The sequence below is a fragment of the Crocuta crocuta genome, unplaced genomic scaffold (genome assembly GCF_008692635.1).
Source record: "Crocuta crocuta isolate KB4526 unplaced genomic scaffold, BGI_CrCroc_1.0 scaffold68, whole genome shotgun sequence".
Lineage (NCBI taxonomy): Eukaryota > Metazoa > Chordata > Mammalia > Carnivora > Hyaenidae > Crocuta > Crocuta crocuta.
This window is the reverse complement of record NW_027532426.1, coordinates 3,624,926-3,643,725: the sequence shown is the minus strand read 5'-3', so window position 1 is coordinate 3,643,725 and position 18,800 is coordinate 3,624,926. Positions and strand designations below refer to the sequence as shown.

At 56.6% G+C, this 18,800-nt stretch overlaps 1 protein-coding gene across 1 annotated transcript; it reads right to left on the bottom strand.

Moving 5' to 3' along the window:
• Window positions 1-2,579: 2,579 nt before the first annotated feature.
• Window positions 2,580-18,798, bottom strand: GPR179 (G protein-coupled receptor 179). The gene is made up of 11 exons (XM_077779225.1): window positions 18,005-18,798; window positions 16,585-16,693; window positions 14,287-14,374; window positions 13,400-13,635; window positions 12,517-12,585; window positions 11,815-11,924; window positions 11,300-11,535; window positions 10,982-11,120; window positions 10,202-10,307; window positions 9,496-9,642; window positions 2,580-7,851 (listed from the first exon to the last, which is right to left on the bottom strand). The coding sequence occupies exons 1-11, from the start codon at window positions 18,796-18,798 to the stop codon at window positions 2,740-2,742; spliced, it is 7,146 nt and encodes a 2,381-aa protein (XP_077635351.1). The 3' UTR covers window positions 2,580-2,739.
• Between the last annotated feature and the right edge of the window lie 2 nt (window positions 18,799-18,800).

The window sequence follows — 18,800 nt, the reverse complement described above, 5'->3', positions numbered from 1 at the left end:
CATGCTCCAGGGAGAGGCAGCACTGGCGGGTTCATCCAGAGCAGCCACTCTTTATCATACTGTTTAGTCTCCACCCTTTGGGCTTAAAATGTACATCAGTTTGTAGCATGTCTGCTGAAGTGAGGTTACATCCTATTTNCATGCATGCTCCAGGGAGAGGCAGCACTGGCGGGTTCATCCAGAGCAGCCACTCTTTATCATACTGTTTAGTCTCCACCCTTTGGGCTTAAAATGTACATCAGTTTGTAGCATGTCTGCTGAAGTGAGGTTTGGCTACATCCTATTTGCCTGAGCCCTGGATTAAGGCAAAATGAGAAGGCAAGTGCTTTCAGCAGGACCCACAGCTGGGGAGTATGGAGGATGGGGACGTAATCCAGGGAGGGCAGGGAAGCAGAGATGTGAAAAAAGCACACTTAATGGGCACATGACTGAGTTCTCTGAATATGTAAAAACAGTGCTTCAAATAAGCTGTTTCATCCCACTCCCCGAGATCTGTCTCTGGGGCGTCTAGCTAATCCTAAATAGCAGCTAAGCGGCAGCTGCCACCAGGGAGCCAGAGGATAAGTGCAATTTTCATTTCCCCTTGGGATCAAATCCAGCTGAGCAAATGGCCCAGATGTGAAGGATTTGCTTGAAGGGCCAGATAGAGACCATCTGCAGTGCCAGCCATGGAGCTAGATACAAGCTGAGGATTAGACCCCCTCGGAGTCTCGAAGGCTGCAGTGTACTTACCTCAGGCTTGCTCTCATTTCACCGACCTACTATCCTGTCTAAAAATGTTGAAAAAAAATCACCATAATGAATAAGCTAGAATGCACTGCAGTGGTCAAGAGAAAACATTCTTTATTCTCCCCCACCCCCATGGTTTATTTCATAGCAGTGAAATATAGGAATAACTTTTCTGTTCCCAGCTAGACTGGACACAATGGAATTGTTCTGCTGTGTGGTTAGCAAAATTCTCATTGACTTAGAAGTGATGAGGTTAACTAGCAGGAGCCCAGAGCAACACTACACTTTACTCCTCTGAAATCCCAAGCCAAGGGACCAGGTAAGTGGGAGGGGCAGGTATGGGAACCAGGGCATCTGGTCCCTGAAAGACAGAGTTTTTCCATTCCCTCTTTGTGGGAATGGAACATTTTGCTACTTTTTCTGTGAAGTCCTGAAGCTGCCTATAGTATTCATATGCAGACTCATTGTCCCCCACCCCCCCCATTGGGTATTTGGTCTTGTTTTGCCCTTTCTTCCCTGGGAACGGCATCAGTATCTGTGCAGCTAGAAGTGGCCTTACTGCCATCTTCAGTGCCCCTGCCCAGCTCTGCCATGTTTAGTCTGCCTGTTTCTTCCCCCTACCTCACCCCTGCCAATGCTGGGGCTTCCTGGACCAGTGCTTTTCTCCTTCCTCATTTCCCTCTGGTTAAAATCCTCTTATTCAGCACTGGTCTCTAAGATTGCTTAAGCAAGGATAGCCTGAACTGACGAGAGGACAGAACCGAGCTCACTAAGAAGAAAACATTGTGTTTACACGATGCCCTTTCCCCAGCCCTCAGGCCTCTAACCTGCCCAGTAGCGCTAATCTTAGGATAATTCTTGTGCTGATTATAAACAGGACCTTCTTTCTCGCTTCTCAGACAGACAACTGATGTGGGCCTCCTGTTACTGAGCAAGTGATTTGGAGTTTCACATTAGAGCCAGAAATTCCCGTGCCTCCAGTTGCATTGACAGCAGAGAGGGGCCCTTTGGTGACAGCCCTGAAAGGCTGGGAGGAGAATGTGCCACCGAGATGAACTGGAGACTGGCACAAGATGGGGCAGAAGTGGGGAGGAACTATTTGAAAAAGCAAGAGGTGCACTCCTTAAACTAGAGAGAGTGTCTGGAAGGGAGACCTCTCCCTTGGCCAGTGCGAGGAGGATGTGGAGCCGCTGCCTCTCCCTCTCTGCTCTGTGTCTGGTGTTGCTTTGGATGCCAGATGTTGATAAGGAAGAGTGCTTGATCGGCTCTACCTGAGCAGCCAAGCAGTGCAGGTGTGAGGATTAACACAGCGGAAACAGGAGCTCCAAAGTCAAAATGACAGGGCCTTTAAGGCATTTCTGGTACCTCTTTTGAGCCATTTACATTTTCCCCCTGCTCTGTGCTGACGGTGCGGAACCTGCTTGAGATTCTCTCTCCTCTCCTTTCTCTCCCCCTCCCCTGCTCTCTCTCTCAAAATAAATAAGTTTAAAAAAAAAAAGTTTTCCCCCTGATTTATCTTTGGACTTGAGTTAAGTGGCTTCTTAAGCTTCCTATGGTGACCTTTTCTAGCATTCTTCAGACCCTAATGTTGTCAGTGCCTTGCATGGTTTATAGTTTCTTCTCAAAAAAGGGGTCTCTCTATGAGAAAATGTGGGCTGGGCACTGCCGGCTTCCTTTCATCCCAAACATCGCCTTTATGAGTGTTTAGACACAGCTTGTGTTGAGTCCCCTAGCTGGATAGGAGGGTTCGTCAGAAACAGAGGGTCTCGCCTTTGTTCCTTAGAGGAGGAAGAAAAGCGGGAAGTAAAGAGAGGGGGAGACTTTGTTGGGGTCTGAGTCACACCCTTCTTGTACCATTTGTCTTCCGAAATGAGTTGACTTGTGGCCTTCATGGAGAGGGCAAGTGGCCAAGTGTCTTTGACTCAGCTTTTGGGGAACATGGAGGACTTAGAAAGGACCTTGGCTCTTGAAAACCAGCCACCAGATGTTCGGTCTCCCCTGATGGAGCTGTTACTCGCAGTCCCAAGGATAGACAGTCGGAGGGGAGAGTTCTTCATGTGGAGCTATAGAAGCCGCTTCCCCTTCGTCTTCAGTCAAGGAGGAAGACTCCTGAGCCTTAGCTTCTTGGAGACTTGGCTCTGGGGCTGAGCTGGTCCGTGGCCCAAGTCCTGAAGCTCCTTGGAGTTCTCTGACACCTTCTAGAGTAAAAGTGGTGGCTTCCTTGTTCCCCTGAGGGCGGGGGCTTTTGCTGTCTGGAAGGAAGCTACCCGGAGGCCTTTGGACTGAAAGGCATGGTGGGTTCTCAGGGACTGTGGGGAAAAATACTTCTGTCCGAGTTGCCATTAGAGCCAGAAGGCCAGATTCCTTCGCTGGGGCTCCGGTTCCCTCCTGATCACAGATGTCTGCCATGGTGCCCTTTATTTTATTGCCTTCTGGATCCGTGATTTCCCATCGACACAGCTCCGCCATCCTCCCTATACTGCTTACTCCGTGGGGACTGACTTGGGGTTGGTCAGTCTCCGGAGCGTCCCCCAAACCTGAGCAGACTGTCTCCTGCTCTCTACCGACTCTCGCTGGTGCTTGTGGAAAGTGTTCTTCAGTCCCCCGAGATGCTGCCTTCTGAAGGATCCTCTCTCCTTGCCCTTGGGATTCTCTGTCCACCTCTTGTTCCAGTCCCCCTTTCTCTGCAGCTTCTGTCTTCACCTCCCAAGGGCAGATGTCTGCTCCTTTAGCAGACGGAGACTCTTCTGCTTCCCACGGACACACTTCTGCTGCCCTGGCCCCCACACCGCCTGCTGCCTCAGAACCGCCTTTGCTTCTGTCAGAAGGCTGTGGGGCTGGTTGCGGAGACAGACCCCCACAGTCCTGGCTCTCCCAGGGACACACCGCCTCCTGTTTCCCATCTGCCCTCTCTGGCTTTTCCTCAACTGCCACAGTTTGGGGCTCTGGTCTTCCTAGGGCTTTCCCCTTCTCCTCTTGAGGCGTCCCTTTCCCATCCTGTCTTGCCATCCCTTCGTCAGGGACTCTTTCAGTCACCTCCCAGGGGCAGATCTCAGCTTTGGTGCTGCCGTCAGGTTCAGGAGCATCCCACGGGCACACCTCAGCGAGCCTGCCCCCAACGCTGACCAAGTCCTGAGAGCCAACTTTAGGCTGGTCATGGCACCAACCGTCCAGGCGGGAGAAGGCGCCTGCTGGGGCCAGGCCCTCCCATGGACAGATAGACTGTAGCTCCTTGCTTGCTTTGCCCCCATCTTCAGTAGTGAATTCTCCTGCCTTGGAAGATGGGCCTTTTTCTGGGGTTCTGCGTTCCAGGAGGGAGCCCATCTTTGCGTCTTGTGTCAGGTCCGCTTCCTCTGCTGACTCATCCCTCGCTTCCAAGGAATGGACCTCGGCCATGTTGCCACTCATGCTGAGGGATGAGTCTGAGACCTCAGGGCCCCGAGCAGAGGGTCCCCTCAAGTTCTTCTCCCAAGGACAAATACCTTCCTGTTCTTGACTCTGTTTTGTCTCCCACTTTGATAAGTCTTCTCCCAGGGAGGGGAGTCTTCCCTTTTCTAGAGTTTTTTCCTCCTGCCGTGCTGAGTCACTCCCCCTCTCGTGTTCCGGTCTTGTCCCAGTAGCTCCTTCATTCAGCTCCCAGGGACAGATCTTGGCTTTCTCACTGGAAGGTGCTTCCTCCACTTCCCAGGGACACACCTCAGCTGCCCTGCATCCCACATGGTCCTGTTCCTGGAGCCCAGCTTTTGGTCTGTCAGTGCCCAGAGTGTCCGAATGCTGAGAGGAGTCCCCCGGATCCAAGCTTTCCCAGGGACAGGCCACCTCCTGCTCCCAGGCTGGCCTCTCTGGCTTCATTGGAGCAGTAACAGCTATCTCGCCGGGTCCACGACCTGCAGAAGGCTTTCCTGTGTCATTTGGAAATTTCCTGATGGCCTCAGCTCCCAAAGCTCTTTCCTGCCCTGCTCCAGCACTCACCTCCCAAGGACAGACCTCAGCCTTCTCAGCACGCGAGGTTTCCTCCGTGTCCCATGGGCAGATCTCGGCAGTTTTGCTCCCCACACTGCCCGACACATGGAAGCTGGCTTTGGCTCTGTCTGTCTCTTGAGGACCTGGTTGTGGGGAGAAGCCGCCAGTGTCCACATTCTCCCAAGGACAGACTGCTTCCGGCTTTTGGATCTGTTCCTCAGGCTCTGCCCAAGCTGCGTCATCTTTGATCCCTGATGTTCCCGGCATTTTCTCTTTGTCCTTTTGAGATTCTCCTGCTTTTGCTGCCTGTCCCGATGTCCAGTCCTCTCTTGTTTGTTCATTTACCTCCCAGGGACAGAGCTCAGCCCTGGCGGGTGTTACTTCCCTCAGTTCTGGCCTGGGATCTTCCCAGGGACACACCTGCGTTGCTCTGCTTCCTCCGTTGCTAAGGAATTGGCCCCCAGCTTTGGCTGAGGAATCACCTGGACATGGGCTGGGGTGCCCAGGGGCTGTGCTCTCCTGGGGACACACTGACTCTTGCTGTTGACTACTTTTCTGCACTGCTTTTCCAGTTTGTTCCCCCATCTCTCCAAAGAGCCCTTTTCTAGAGGCTTTCCCCTTTCCCTGGAGAAATTCTCCACCTGTCCCCTGACTCGGCCTCTCCTTCCCCACTACCTCGTCACCCAGCTCCCAGGGACAGACCTCTGCCGTCCTGATGGGAGCATCTCCTGCCTCCCACGGACACACCTCCAAGGTGCTACTGCCCAAACTCCCGGAGCACACAGGGGTTCCTGGGGCCGGAGTAGAGACTGCTGAGGGGCCCCGGAAGTCTGTCCTCTCCCACTGACAAAAAGACTCTAAGTCTCCACTCCGTTTCTGTTCTTTCCAGAATGTTGCTTTCTTGGGGCTTTCCTGCTTTTCCTGGGGAAGCTTCACTCCCTCCTGGAACGGTTTTCCATTCTCTCCTTCACACGCCTCCCAGGGACAGAGCTCCACTTTGCCAGGGTCAGATGTACGAGCCCCCGGGCCTGGGGCTCCCCGCTGAGGCCTCTCCACCTCTCTAGCTTCTCTCCTGCCCGCTGCCTCAGACCTGCTGTCGCTTCTGTCACAGTCCTGAGGGGCTGACCAAGGGCTCTCAGGATCGGCACCCTCCCAGGGACATACCACCTCCTGCCCCCTGACCAGCCTCTCTGGCTTTTTCCGAACAACAACAGCCACGTTTGGGGGCCCTGACCTTTCCAACGCTTTCCTTCTCCCTTGGGGGTCCTCTAGATCTTGTCGTTGTGTCCCCTTCTCAGGGGCCCCTTCACTCTCCTCCCAGGGGCAGATTTGGCCCTTGTTGCTACCGGCAGGCTGACACGCTTCTGACTGGGTGACTTCCCTGGGGCATACGTCTGCCGTCCCGCGGTCAGCACTGCCCGCGGGCTGGAGGCCAGCTTTGGGCGGTCCCCGCCACCCCACAGGGGCTTCTTTTGCGCGTTCGGCGTTTTTGTCCCCGACTGTGCCCTGCCTGGCCTGCCTCGGTGTAGCGGGCCCCGCTTTACCCGCTCTCTCCACTTTTCCTTCCCCTAGACCTTGGGACGCCCTCCTGCCTCGGTCGTCTTGTTCCCTGCTGCCCTCCCGGTGGTAGACTTGGAGCATTCGGCTGGTGTGAGCGTTCTGTTGGTTCTGGAGGGTCTCCTCATCATCACAGGGTGCGAGGGCGGCCTGCTTACTCACCGCCTTGGGCCGGCCTAGCCTGGGAGATCTGGGGCAGGCCCCCACGCCCTCTCCCGAGGCTCTGCCCTTCTCCTCCGGCTCCGGGCTCCCTTCCCCGCTCTCCTTCTCTCTGTGAGTGCTCCGGGAACGGGTCAGAGCTTTGATAGCCAGGCCCAGACTGTGCATGGAACCCTGCTGAGCAGGGGTCTTGAGGCTGTGGGATTTGGAGAAGACCTTGGACTTGTCCTCGTCCCCCTCACCAGCTTCGCCTTGGAGATGTGCATCCCCTGTGGCCATCCCGCTCTCCCCCGGCCCCTTTCTCTCAACTGCAACCGACAGGGCCCTCCAGAGCTTGGCCCGAGCTGGGGCAGGGGCGTGGTGGCCTTGCTCTGGCCCCGGGGGGCCCTCTTGAGCCACATTTCCTTTCTTGACTGGCAGTTCTGCATTCTCCCAGGGGCAGATGAAGGTGAGCAAGCTGGGGCTTTGGGGGGAGATGGGGACTGGTGCCAGGGCGGGGAGCGGGGTCGGGGTCGGGAGTGGGGCCGGGGCCGGGGCCGGGGCCGGAGCTGGCATCAGAGCTGGAGCCAAGGTGGACGTGGGAGATAGCATCCTCGGCTCGCCCAGGCAGGCCCCAGACAGGACCATGATGGGTGTGGAGACCTGGTGGCGGACGGGCGGGTGAGGCAGTCTTTTGGCGGCCTCCTCCGGGAGCCTTCCAGCGGCGGTGGCGTGAGAGCTGTCCACACTGCGGCTCTTGGCAGGGGAAGGTGGGGCTGACAGGGGGACCCCTTGAGCTCGCTCCAGCCTCCTGGCCGAGAGCCTCCTCACTGGGCTGGCCGAGGCCGCCTCGGCCTTCTTCCTCTCCTCTCGCTCCTTCGCCTGCCGGTAGGTCTCCTCCAGGTAGGCCTGGCTGGCCACGAGCAGGGCCTTTTCCCTGGAGCCGGCCACCACGCTGAGTGACTTCTGCAGGGACACGGGCCGGGCCCTGGGGAGCCTCTCGCACACCGTCAGGTTGTGGGCGCTGGCTGACCTGAAGCCCAGGGTTGGGGGCCCCTCGGCCGACTCGCGGCTCTCCCTGCTTTCCCGCGAGGCCTTCTTGGCCAGCTTCCTCCTCAGCAGTGAGTCGAGGAGCGGCGGGTCCTGCTCCCGCCGGCGGCTGTGGCGGTCGTGGTCGTAGGCGCTGCGGGACTTGCGCAGGGCTGGGGGTCCCTCGGGGTCCTGGAGGCTGGAGCTGAGCAGCCGGCGGCGCGAGGAGCCGGGCAGGCTGCCGAGGCTGGGGGAGCCCGAGTCCCGGGAGTGCTGGCGGGCCAGGGCCTCCGGGAACTCGGCCAGGTACCTGATGAAGGAGCGGCCCAGGCCCTGGCGCGAGCTGCCCCGCTTCTTGGGCAGGTGCGGGTTGTTAGCGGCCATCTCCTTGGTCTTGTGGACCTCTAGCTGGGCATAGAGCTTCTTCAGCTCGTCCTGTGGGGAGAGGGGGTAAAAGGAGAGCAGAGCCCCCTGGTCAGCTGGACGGCTAAGCCCTCTCCATCCCCCTGGAGGCTGCCCTGCCTCCCTCTCAGTCATTGTTTGGACCCACGTCCCTGGAACATCTCTTTCCCTCCAAGCTGTGTCCCCCCCGCTTTGCTTTGCAGACTCTCAGAATTCACCTGTCCTCTCCCAGCCAGGCCCTCTGGGCTCCGAGGACGCAGGGTGCACCCCTTTCTCTGGGGCACAGTCACATGATGGGAAGCCACTGGCTTGGGGGACGGGAAACCTGGGCTTGAAGCTGCCGACCCGTCATGGGCCTGGAGGCTATTTTCTCGAACTCTCGCTCTGCTTCCACGAAGTAACTAGGGGGCGCCTGGCTGGCCAAGCTGGTTAAGCGTCCAGCTTCAGCTCAGGTCATGATCTCACGGTTCATGAGTTTGAGCCCCACATCAGGCTCTGTGCTGACAGCTCAGAGCCTGGAGCCTGCTTTGGATCCTGTGTCTGTCTCCCTCTGTCTCTCTCTCTCTGACCCTCCCCTGCTCATGCTCTGTCTGTCTCTCAAAAATAAACACTGAAAAAAAATTTAACAACAACAAAAAAGAACTGGCCACCCACTGTAAGCTTCCTTAAGAGGATCGCATGAGCTCAATGGTGTGAAAAGTGTCATATTCAGGTGCAAGTGAGGGAATGGGACTTTGAGAGTCATCCACTTTGGATTTCTCCCCAGAGCCAGCATCGGGAGAGAGATGGGGTGCTGCTCCACAAAGGGGGGCCCAGGGACCATTGCCGTGGCAGTGCACCCCAATACTCTGGCCTTCTTGCTTGGGTGGGGCCTCAGGTCAGCCTATTCCCAGGGGAGCAGAGCCCAGAGGGTGAGGAGGACATGGGGGAAAGCCAGGCAGAGACAGTTGCAACAAAGAAGGAGTTGGGAGATATAAATGAGTCAGGCGTCCAGAGGTCCCATGGAGATGGAGGGAGCGGACAAATGGCTTCCCAAGATTGTTAACCACACCTTAGGTTTTATAAAACGGGCTTAGACCGCCAAGTTTCCTTATTTCCTACCCACTGAGCCTCTCATTTGGGTTCCGTGACTATTGACACTCCTAAGCAGAAAAAGAAGAGTAAAGATGCTCTCCTGATGTAAGACTCAGAAAGAACTTCCTTTCTCAAAGACCACCAGGTCCAGGGAATGGGTATCCTGTTGTGGAAATCTCTGGTAGCCACTAACTGCCTGAACTGCCTAGCCCCATAGCTGGCCCCAGGGTCACCAGCAACCCAAGTATAACGGGGACTGAGAGGCTTCTTAGTCTGTCCCTCGTATTACCTCTGCTGAGTGGGATCAGAGCTCTACTCACGGGTCTGACTCTCACTTGCCAAGCAGCCTGGGCCACAGGGATCTGGGTTCTGGGACTTTAGGGGTCTTTCCACTTGGGTGGTGTGTGGCCTCATTTGAATAGAGTCAGGGGAAGCAGCTTAGGGCAATGGTGGAGAAGGGAGGGAGGCAGGTCTTAGAGGGAGGGAAAGCCAGGGGCAGGAGGGGACCTGCAGCAGTACCCAGCCCTGGTGGCAGGGCGGCAGCGATTCTGGCCCAGCCCCTAAAATCTAACATCCGAAGGAGACAAGGAGGGCGCCACATACCCGAATGTCTCCGGGGTCCAGGCTGCGCTCGCTCCACGCTGAGGCGATGCTGCTGTCCAGGTAGGACGCTGACCGCTGCAGGTCCAGCTCATCCTCATACACCTCATCCACAATCTCCTCCCGGGGAGGAGCCCCCGGCTTCTGGAACTGGCCAGCGTGGGTGTGACAGGGAAAAGAAGTCACCTTGGCTCCTTGTCCATTTCTATTCCCACCTGCCTCAGGAAATCCAGTCTTCACACCCTCTTTACTTTAATTTGCAATTCTGAGGGCACCGGAGACCTTTGCTCCTCCTCCTTCTCCCTGGTTTTCTCTAGCTCAGAGACCGGGGAGGGGAGGTCCTAAGCCCCTGCCCCCGCAATTCCTAGCCATGTCCTTCAGCTCCCCAACCGATCTCTCTGTAACTGCTTCCAAGATGATTGTTCAGAGTCAGAGTCCACCAAAAGAAACTGCCAGTTGTGTTACAAGGACCCCCTACAGCCCTAGCTCTTATTTCCTTTGCCCTGGGATTGGAGGCGGAGAGATACAATAGCTTCCTCCCCACCCCCACCCCAAGGGGGCTCTCATCAGGTCGCTGTGGCTCAGCCCACTCACCCCAGGTGTCATGCTCACTCTGACCTGGAGAGGGCGCCGCGGCGGCAGCAGATCCACGGTGCCCCTTACAGAGGGGTGGGGGTCTGGCTCACAACCAGGAGGGGGAAGATCTCACCTTAGGAATGAAGATCAGGGCCAGTGTGGTGGTGACCGTGCTGTGGGTGTGGAAGAAGAAGAGGAGCAGGGTCCAGTCCGGGTGCAGGGAGGGAACCAGCACAAACCTGAGGGTGGGAGAGAGGGGAACGTTACCTGTGGGTGGGAGGGAGGGGCCTCTTCCCTCTCACCTGTCTCACTGACTCACCTCCTGGCCCAAGCCCTGATCTCCATGGAAATGCTGGATGGGTTGGGAAGGGCAATTTTCCTTCTTCCTGCCCTCTCTAGGATGTAGGTTCTACTTCAAGCTCACATTAACCCCCACCTCCAAGAAGGCCTCCCAGACTACTCTTCTCTGGTTGCCTAGAGCACAGACTTGTCCTCCGCACCTCTGTTATGGACTGCCCTGTGGGTTGATTCTGCCCATACCACAGGGCCAAGTCCTTGTGGATACTCATAGCAGGCCTGTTGCCGGATTGGCTCAGTGTGAAGGTGGTGGGGAAAGGCAGGGAGAATGGAGCACATGTGGGAAGGAGCACAGTGGAGGTGCTGGAGATGCGGCTTAGGAATAGGAGAGGTGCTAGGACTGGGCATGCTTCCTCTTTCTGGGGGTTGGGTGAGACGTGGGGTGCAGGAAGGGTATCTGTGCAGTAGGGAGAGAGCTACAGACGGGAGGCCTTCCTCACCCCGCTGAGCCATAGCTATGCTGCAGGGTTGGCTGTGGGATGGGGTTCCCTGACCCGGGAGAGGCAGGCGTGGTGTGCAAGTGGAAGGAGTGGTGGGTAGGAGGGCCCGTCCTCACCTGGCCGCATGGAAGGCAGCGGAGAATAGCAGCTCATTGTGCAGGGCGATGCCCATGTAGCGCGGCTCGTGGAAGGCCGAGGGTACAGCCCGGGTGGCATAGCAGAGGAAGCTGCCCCAGCACAGGAGCAGCATCTCGGCTGTAGGAAAGTAGGGCCACTGAGTCAGGCACTGCCCCAGCAGCCCTTTCTCTGTAGGGCGTGCCGGGGGGAGCCTGGGCTGGGGGTATGGGGACCAGGCAGAAGGACTAGGTCAGGAGTACCCCCGGAGGTGCAGAGCTGAGGGCCAGAGTGAGGCGGGCTCGGCAGGAGCAGCTCACCCACAACCATGATGTAGTCCCAGCGGTCGTGGTGGCAGAGGTAGAAGTGGCGGCCCGCGAGAGTGTGGCCTCGGGTCACCAGGGGCGTGTGGATGCCTCGTTCCAGGGCCCCCACCGTCCACACAGCCAGGAAGCCCAGCACTAGCAGCAGGAGCAGCCCCAGACGCCGCAGCAGCCGCCCGTTGCTTAGGTGGGGGGCCCGCTGGGCCGTTCGGGACAGAAACAGCTGGAGCACTCTACAGGGGTGTGGGGGGAAGGACCCAGGAGAGGGGGCCAGGTCTCTGCCTCCATCCGTGGCTCCCTTCCCCTCCACGATACTTGTCCTCCTGTCCTTCCCATGGTTTGCTGCCTCCCTGCCCCCCCTGAAATGTTACATGCTGGGGGAGGGCTGCGGTGACAGGGGCAGGCCTGGGGGTGGGCACGCACAGTAGGGTGGAGCTGGCTGGGAAGAGCTCCACTCCGTTCCGGATGAGCAGGGACAGCCTGGAGTGGGCAACATGAGAGCAAGACCCTACCTATAAAGCTTGAGTATAATGGTGCCGTAGACAGTGGCAAAACCCAGCAAGCGGACCCAGCGGAGAACAATGCAGCGGAAAACACTGGGCTTGAAGTACAGGATGAACACCTGGTGGGAGGGGGGACAAAAATAGCTGCTTTTCACTGCACTTCTTTAAAAAAAAAAAAGCCTTACTTATTTTTGAGAGAGAAAGAGTGTGAGCGGGGGAGGGGCAGCGAGAGAGGGTGACAGAGGATCCGAAGTGGGCTCTGTGCTGACAGCAGTGAGCTGATGCGAGGCTTGAACTCACAAACTGTGAGATCATGACGTGAGCTGGGGTCAGACGCTCAACAGACCGAGCCCCCCAGGCATCCCACCGCTGTACTTCCTCTATGTGCTAGGCCTATGCAAAGCACCTTGCTGACCTTCCTAACAACCTTGCAATAGACGCATCATCACCTCCCTTCTGCAGAGGAGCAGCTCAAAGTAACAGAGAGGTTAGGTAAATTGTCCTAAGTCACACAGTAGGTCGTAGGGCTCTTTTTAGCCTGGACTGTTGGACTCCAGAGCTCACTAGGCCAGCCTGTTGTTTGTAGGTACCAGTATAGGGATTTGGAGGTTTCTGAATCTCCCCCAAGAGGGCAGAAAGGAAGAAGGCTTCTGGGTTTTGGAGGGCGCCAGCCAGGGATCAGGCGGGGTCGGACTCTGGCCAGGAACTCACCGGGAAGTAGAGAAGCAGGGATCCAAAAAGGATGGTTTCCAGCAGGACAACGCCAGAGGCTCGGATCCTCTGTGAACCCAGGAAAGAGAGAGGTGTATAAGCAGGGCAGTGGGAGAACAGAGCCTGGACGATCGTGGGGGAGAGTCTCAGGCCCCTTTTAGGGGTCACTTCTAACATCAGCTCCGCCCTCTCCGCCCCCGGCCACGCCCCCACTCCCACTTCAGGCTCTCAGCTCCACCACGCTAATCAGGGCCAAGGTCAAGGTTGTCCAAAGCTCGAGTCCCCCAGCCCCACACCTCTCCCAATCCCAGCATGGGCTTGCTGTAGACCCGGACTCAAATCACAAGTTGCTGGAGCCAGAAGTGATCTCACGCCTTCCCTCAAAACTTTGGGTCAGACTGATTCTTTGTCTACATAACCCCTTCTCTGCCTGGTAACCATTTAGTTGACCCTCAAGCCTGGCTCAAATGTCAAGTTCTCCCCAAAGTCTTTGCCAGGCTGCCTCGGGCAGGACAACAGTCTCAGGTTCTCTGAGCTGCTACAGCAACTAACACACACTTCCCCCCTCGCCTCTGTTTCACTGCACTATCGTTTCCCTTACTTGTCTGCTTCCTCCATTCAGCCGGGAGCTCCCTGAGGGGTCCAGATCACTAGGTCTCCCTAGAACCTACACTGTGTTTTGAGTCAAGTCCAACGCCTATGTTTTCCAGGTGGGGAAACAAATCTAAGGCAGTGGGGTCACAGAGTGGGTTAGATGAAGAATTAAGACCAGAACCCATTTCTTTGGAGTTCTAGTCTTGGGTCCTCTCTGGTGGTCTCTAGCTGACCCTAGGGACTCAGGACAGGTAGGAGGCGTGCAGGAGAGATGTGGGGCCTCGCTTGCCTTGCTCCGGCGGCAGCGGTAGGAGGCCAGCATGCTCAGGAAGACAGCCAGCATGCAGCAGGCCTGGCAGCCCAGCACGGCTGCCCGCAGCGCCAGAGCCGCCTCCACCAGGCACGGTGTGGCATCCACGCAGCTGGTGCAGCCCTCGGCGCATGGCTGGCACCGCAGCAGCCTCCCAGAGCTGCCTTGAGGGGACCCGAATTGCCCAGTAGGCTGGGCGGCACTCTCTTCTAATCCTATAAAGGACGAGATGGGTGCAAGGAGAGGGGCATGGCCGGGGCATCCCAGCCTGCTCCCGCGTAGGTCCCCGGAGCCCTCTCCCTGCCCTCCTGTGGTCTGTCACCACGGGGGCAGGGGCTGGGAAGGGGACGGGAAATGAGAAAGTGGATATTTCCAGGGGAGGACAGGGTAACAGGAAGAGGTGAGACCAGGCTAGGGGTTCATTGCAAGGTCAACCTGCATCAGATTGGCGTGTTACGGGGTCATTTTCTTTTTTTTTTAATTTTTTGAATTTTTAAAAAATTTATTTCTGAGACAGAGAGCGTGAGCAGGGGAGGGTCAGAGAGAGAGAGAGAGGGAGACACAGAATCTGAAACAGGCTCCAGGCTCTGAGCTAGCTGTCAGCACAGAGCCTGACATGGGGCTTGAACCCACGAACTGTGAGATCATGACCTGAGCCAAAGTCAGACGCTTAACTGACTGAGCCACCCAGGCGCCCCATATGGGGTCATTTCAGAAGGCGTAGACACCCCCAGATTGGACCCTGCCTGCCTCTCCTGCTTCTCTCGACCTTTTGCCCTCGCCCCACAAGTCTCCTCCCAACCGGTCTTTTCGCCTCGAATGCCCCCCACCCAGGGCCCAGCCTCCCTTCCCCAGAATTAACATACCCCCGGAGTGGCTTGCCCCATAGAAGCCAGGTTGGCAGCGACACAGGTAGTGGCCAAGGACAAAGCCCTGGCTCTCCAGGGGGACACACTGTGGGGATGACAAACATGATAGATATTTATATGGGGATTTCCCTCCCGGGAAGGGACGGAGGATCCATGTACCTTCCTATCCGTGGACCCTGGTCTGTACGAGGGGCCCCTCCCAGAAGTCCTCCCTCGTCCTTAGGAAGCCTTCCCCCCCCCGGAAGCCCTTACTCTATCCCTGCTGTTACCTCTTTTCAACAAAGAGTTTGGGAATAGATCACCCTTTTATTCTGACTGGCAATGACAGGAGCCTCACAGGTCTCACTTCTCAGCGCCCGGCTGTTGCTGGAGTGAGGGGTTGGGGGAGGTAGAAGTAGGGAGACCTCCGAGTCCGATCACACCTATGTGCCTACATCCTGCTTCAAAGGGTCCCCATCAGCCTCCCTCTTTGGCTCACAGGTGAGTTGAAAAGGCCCCCACCGAGGAGTAGTTTCCCCTGCCAGGGGCCATCTGGCTTTGGCACAAGACTGCTTTCCCCAGCCCTAATGCCAGGCTAATGCCAGGCTGGTGGGATGCCAAGGGAAGCTCTTTATTCCACCTCCGCCCACTGATGTTTGCCCAGCAGGGGACGGAGCAGACCTCAGAGCCAGGAGGAGGAGATGAGCACACAGAGGAGGTCAGATCTGCTGCAGGGGATGGTTAGTGACAGACAGCAGTGAGGCAAAGGAAGGGGTTCACCCTGGGAGATTCCATATCCACATCCGGCACCTGACTTCACCTTGAACAGTTAGAGGGTGGTGCTTCTGAAACTGGGGCCCAGCTTCCCTTCTTGCCTGGGGCACTGGAACGCGCCCTGTTCTTGCCATCATCTGCACAGTCAGACAGATGCGTATGGAGACGAGATGTGGCTGGGCTTAATAACGCACTGAATACCTGCAGCCCTTCTCCATCCCCGGACTTACAGTTCCAAACACATGTGCCCTGAAGAGCAACAGATGCCCAAACCCGCCCCACCTCCCAGCGGGCTGCAGGGCTCGCCTTGGCTTCGCTTCAGCTCAGGAACAACATGCAGTCAAGTGCAACGGCAGAGCGGATTAGTTCCCTGGCCTCCCAGTTTCCCAGCCCTGGGCTTTCAGGATTACCAGCCATTGCTTTCCATTATTCAGACTCTCCTGCATCCATGGCTTTGATTCTGGCGGTATCTGGCTTGGGTTCCATCACCTTTTCTGGCCCCAGAGCTCTTCAAGCTCCTTCTTTGGTTAGATTTCTCCTCTACCCCAACCAACCACTACACTTGTATCCGCAAACACCAACAGAGCATCCTTTGTGGGCCAGAAGGAACCCAGAGCTCTATTGACAAGGAGAATGTAGTCCAGAAGAAGGAAAGGGGGTGATTAATAGAGCTCAGGTGGCGGTTCTGGGGATGGATGTTGAAGCACCCAGTACCAAAAGGGGGAGCAAGCAGGGAGGAACACTGAGATTTGAAAGGAATGAGGGTGACTCTCTCCAGTGGGGCATGGGGAGTAGGCTGTAGATGTCCTCACTTTTTTTTTTTAATGTAAGCTCTACGCCCAGTATGGGGTTTGAACTCAAGACCCTGAGATCAAGAGTCGCGTGCTCTACTGACTGAGCCAGCCAGGCGCCCCTGTCACTTTTTTTTTCAATGTTTATATTTTTTATTATTCATTCAACCCTAATCGCTATTATGTATCAAGCAGGGGGAGTTGGGACTTTCTCAGAAATGACCATCAATGTATCATTTCTGAATTTTTTTTCTTTCTTCTTTTTTTTTAGTTTCTATTTTTTATGGCAATAAAGTTGACAGCCACCCAGGCGCCCCAGTGCCCTTACTTTTAAAAAGATTGGCATTGGGGCGCCTAGGCGGGTCAGTCGGTTAAGCGTCCGACTTCAGCTCAGGTCATGATCTCACGGCTTGTGGGTTCAAGCCCCGCATCGGGCTCTGTGCTGAAAGCTTGGAGCCTGAAGCCTGCTTCAGATTCTGTGTCTCCCTCTCTCTCTGCCCCTCCTCTGCTCATGCTCTGTCTTGCTCTATATCAAGAATAAATAAAAACAAAAAAAATTAAAACTAATAATAAAAATAAAAAAGCCTGGTATCTCATCTCTGTCTATTTCATCACTAGGGATTCCCCTGAAGCTCTGAGGTGTGTTTTGTCGGCTACCCCTGGGAGCTGGGTGGTGGTGGCAATGGGGAGAGGGGAAGGGAGTCAGGACCTTAGTGCCCCACCCCCACCCCACTATCCTCCTTACCCTTACCTGGGTGCTGTTGAGATCACAGAGGTGTGTGTTAGAGTACCACCCTGGCCCACTGGCACACTGATTGATGTCCACGCTCTGAAGGTCGACGTCCATCTGCACCTGCCCCCTAGAGCAGTGAATCGGCAGTTAGGAGTACAGTGAAGGATGTCAAGGTGGACATGTGTCCTTGGGCCCCAGACTATGGAGGAACGCAAGCTTTGCAGACTTTAGCATAGTGGCTGCAGTGTGTCAGGCCAGAGGGCAAAGCTGCATTCCATTTCTCTAGAGCTATGAATCCTCACTGTCCCTGTGGCCAACGATCTGGTTCCCTGTAGGGCTGTTCCCTAACATCCCTCAGCTTTTCAACATCCTAGCATTTCCTGGCTTCTATCAGCAGGTAGAGGGAGGGGGCATGTCAAGACATGAGGCAGCTGGGGCTCTGATGATCTGTCTGAAGGGGATTTTCACACTTCTCCATTGCATGTACACACACACACACACACACACACACACACACAGAACTCAGCTATTAACCACCCCCCTCACTCTCTCCAAACCACATCTGAACTGATCACAGCCAAGCAACCGGGGAACGGAGCGGCCCCTCCCGAGTGCTCCCCACCCCTTCTCAGGGCTGAGTGGGGAGAGCGCTGGCTAGAAGGGAACCTTGCTAGGAGCAATGAATGGGTACACACAGCTGGGAAGACAGTGTTGAGTGTTGCATGTCTTGCACTCTGTGTCCGTTTGCTGCCTCCTTCCCACCAGGACTCCCAGTCACCTCTTTATTCTCAAGGAGGAAGTCGGTTGTTTGAAGAGTACCCGTCAGGACAGGCAGGGCTGGAACCTTCTTGATCTAAGACTATAGCCATTGGGAATGACCCTGAGGACCTGGCCAACTCCTAGACAGAAAGGGCAATGGTTCCAAGCTTCTCCCCTCCCCCCTGTCCCAACCCAAGAACTTTTCCTCCCTTGGAGAAGTCCCCTTTTACAATTCTAGATGGCTAGAGAGAGGCAGGTGTGACTCCCGGAGTGGCCTCCAGGACATCTCGTGGTGCATGGGCCGTCACTGTCATCTGCATCAAGCCCACTCCTGCTTTCTACCCACCACTCAGACCTAGGGGCCAAGACCTATGCCCTGCTACATCCACACGTACACACACACACACACACACACACACACACACGGGTACACCTACACATAAGTGGATTGAGTCATACGCACTGTGTCACTATGTACACTCACACCTGTGTGTGCTAACAGACAGTTATAGAATCCCAGAGTCAACTGCAAATACACACAAGCTGAATGCGACTATGCACATCTGTGCCCCCCACATACGTATGTGCGTGCCAAATGGCCCACGCACAGCTGGCTGGACTCGAGCCCCCCACCCCCACATACCCACAAACCTGTTGAACGCTGCACAAGCCTACTTACCTGACCTCTGGGCTGAGGTCTGGCTTGAGTCCATAGAAGGTGGCAGAAAGTGTGAGAAGCCAGCCAGGATGGAGCCGGCCGTCCTGGCATTCCAGGAAGGGAGGGGATAGCTTCACGTGCTGCATGTCTCCCACATAGCCGTCCCCCTGTGGCCACTTGGGGCTGCCGAGGCTACCTAGGTCATTGGTGAGCACCCGCTTCTGCAGGGCAGAGGTGTCTGGGGCCCCGGTTGGGCTCTCCTCCTGCACTCTGCTTCCAGACAAGTCCTGAAGGATGGTCTCCTCCCCTCTCCGGGTGGCCTGCAGGGCCAGCTGCAGGTGGCTGGCCCCCGGTGGGGGGTTAAAGGTCAGGAAAGCGCGGTATGCCCTTGGGTCCCCCTCAGCCACGCTGCGGACCAGTGCCTGGTACCACTCCACATCCTCCTCCACGCTGGCCTCACGGATGTCGTTGGCCTGTAGCAGCATGTTGAGGAAATTGGCGGCCTGGGCAAGGGTGCCCGCTGCCCGCCATAGGACGGGGGGGAGCCCTGGCCTGGCTCCTGCGCCGCGGGCTTCGTAGCGCTCAGTGCAATTGGCCCCCAACAGCTGTTGGGCATCTCCAGAATAAAGAAAAGCCAGAGCTGCCTCGGCCCCCTCTGGGGGTTCCCACATAGGTATGGACCCCGGTTTGACTTGGGAGGACGGTGGTGGCAGAGAGCGGAGGGGCCGTGGATCCCCCCGAGCCCAGCTGCAGAAGAAACAGCAGCCCAGCAGCCCCCATACAGGGCAGGGCACGACCACCGCTCTGGGGCCCATCT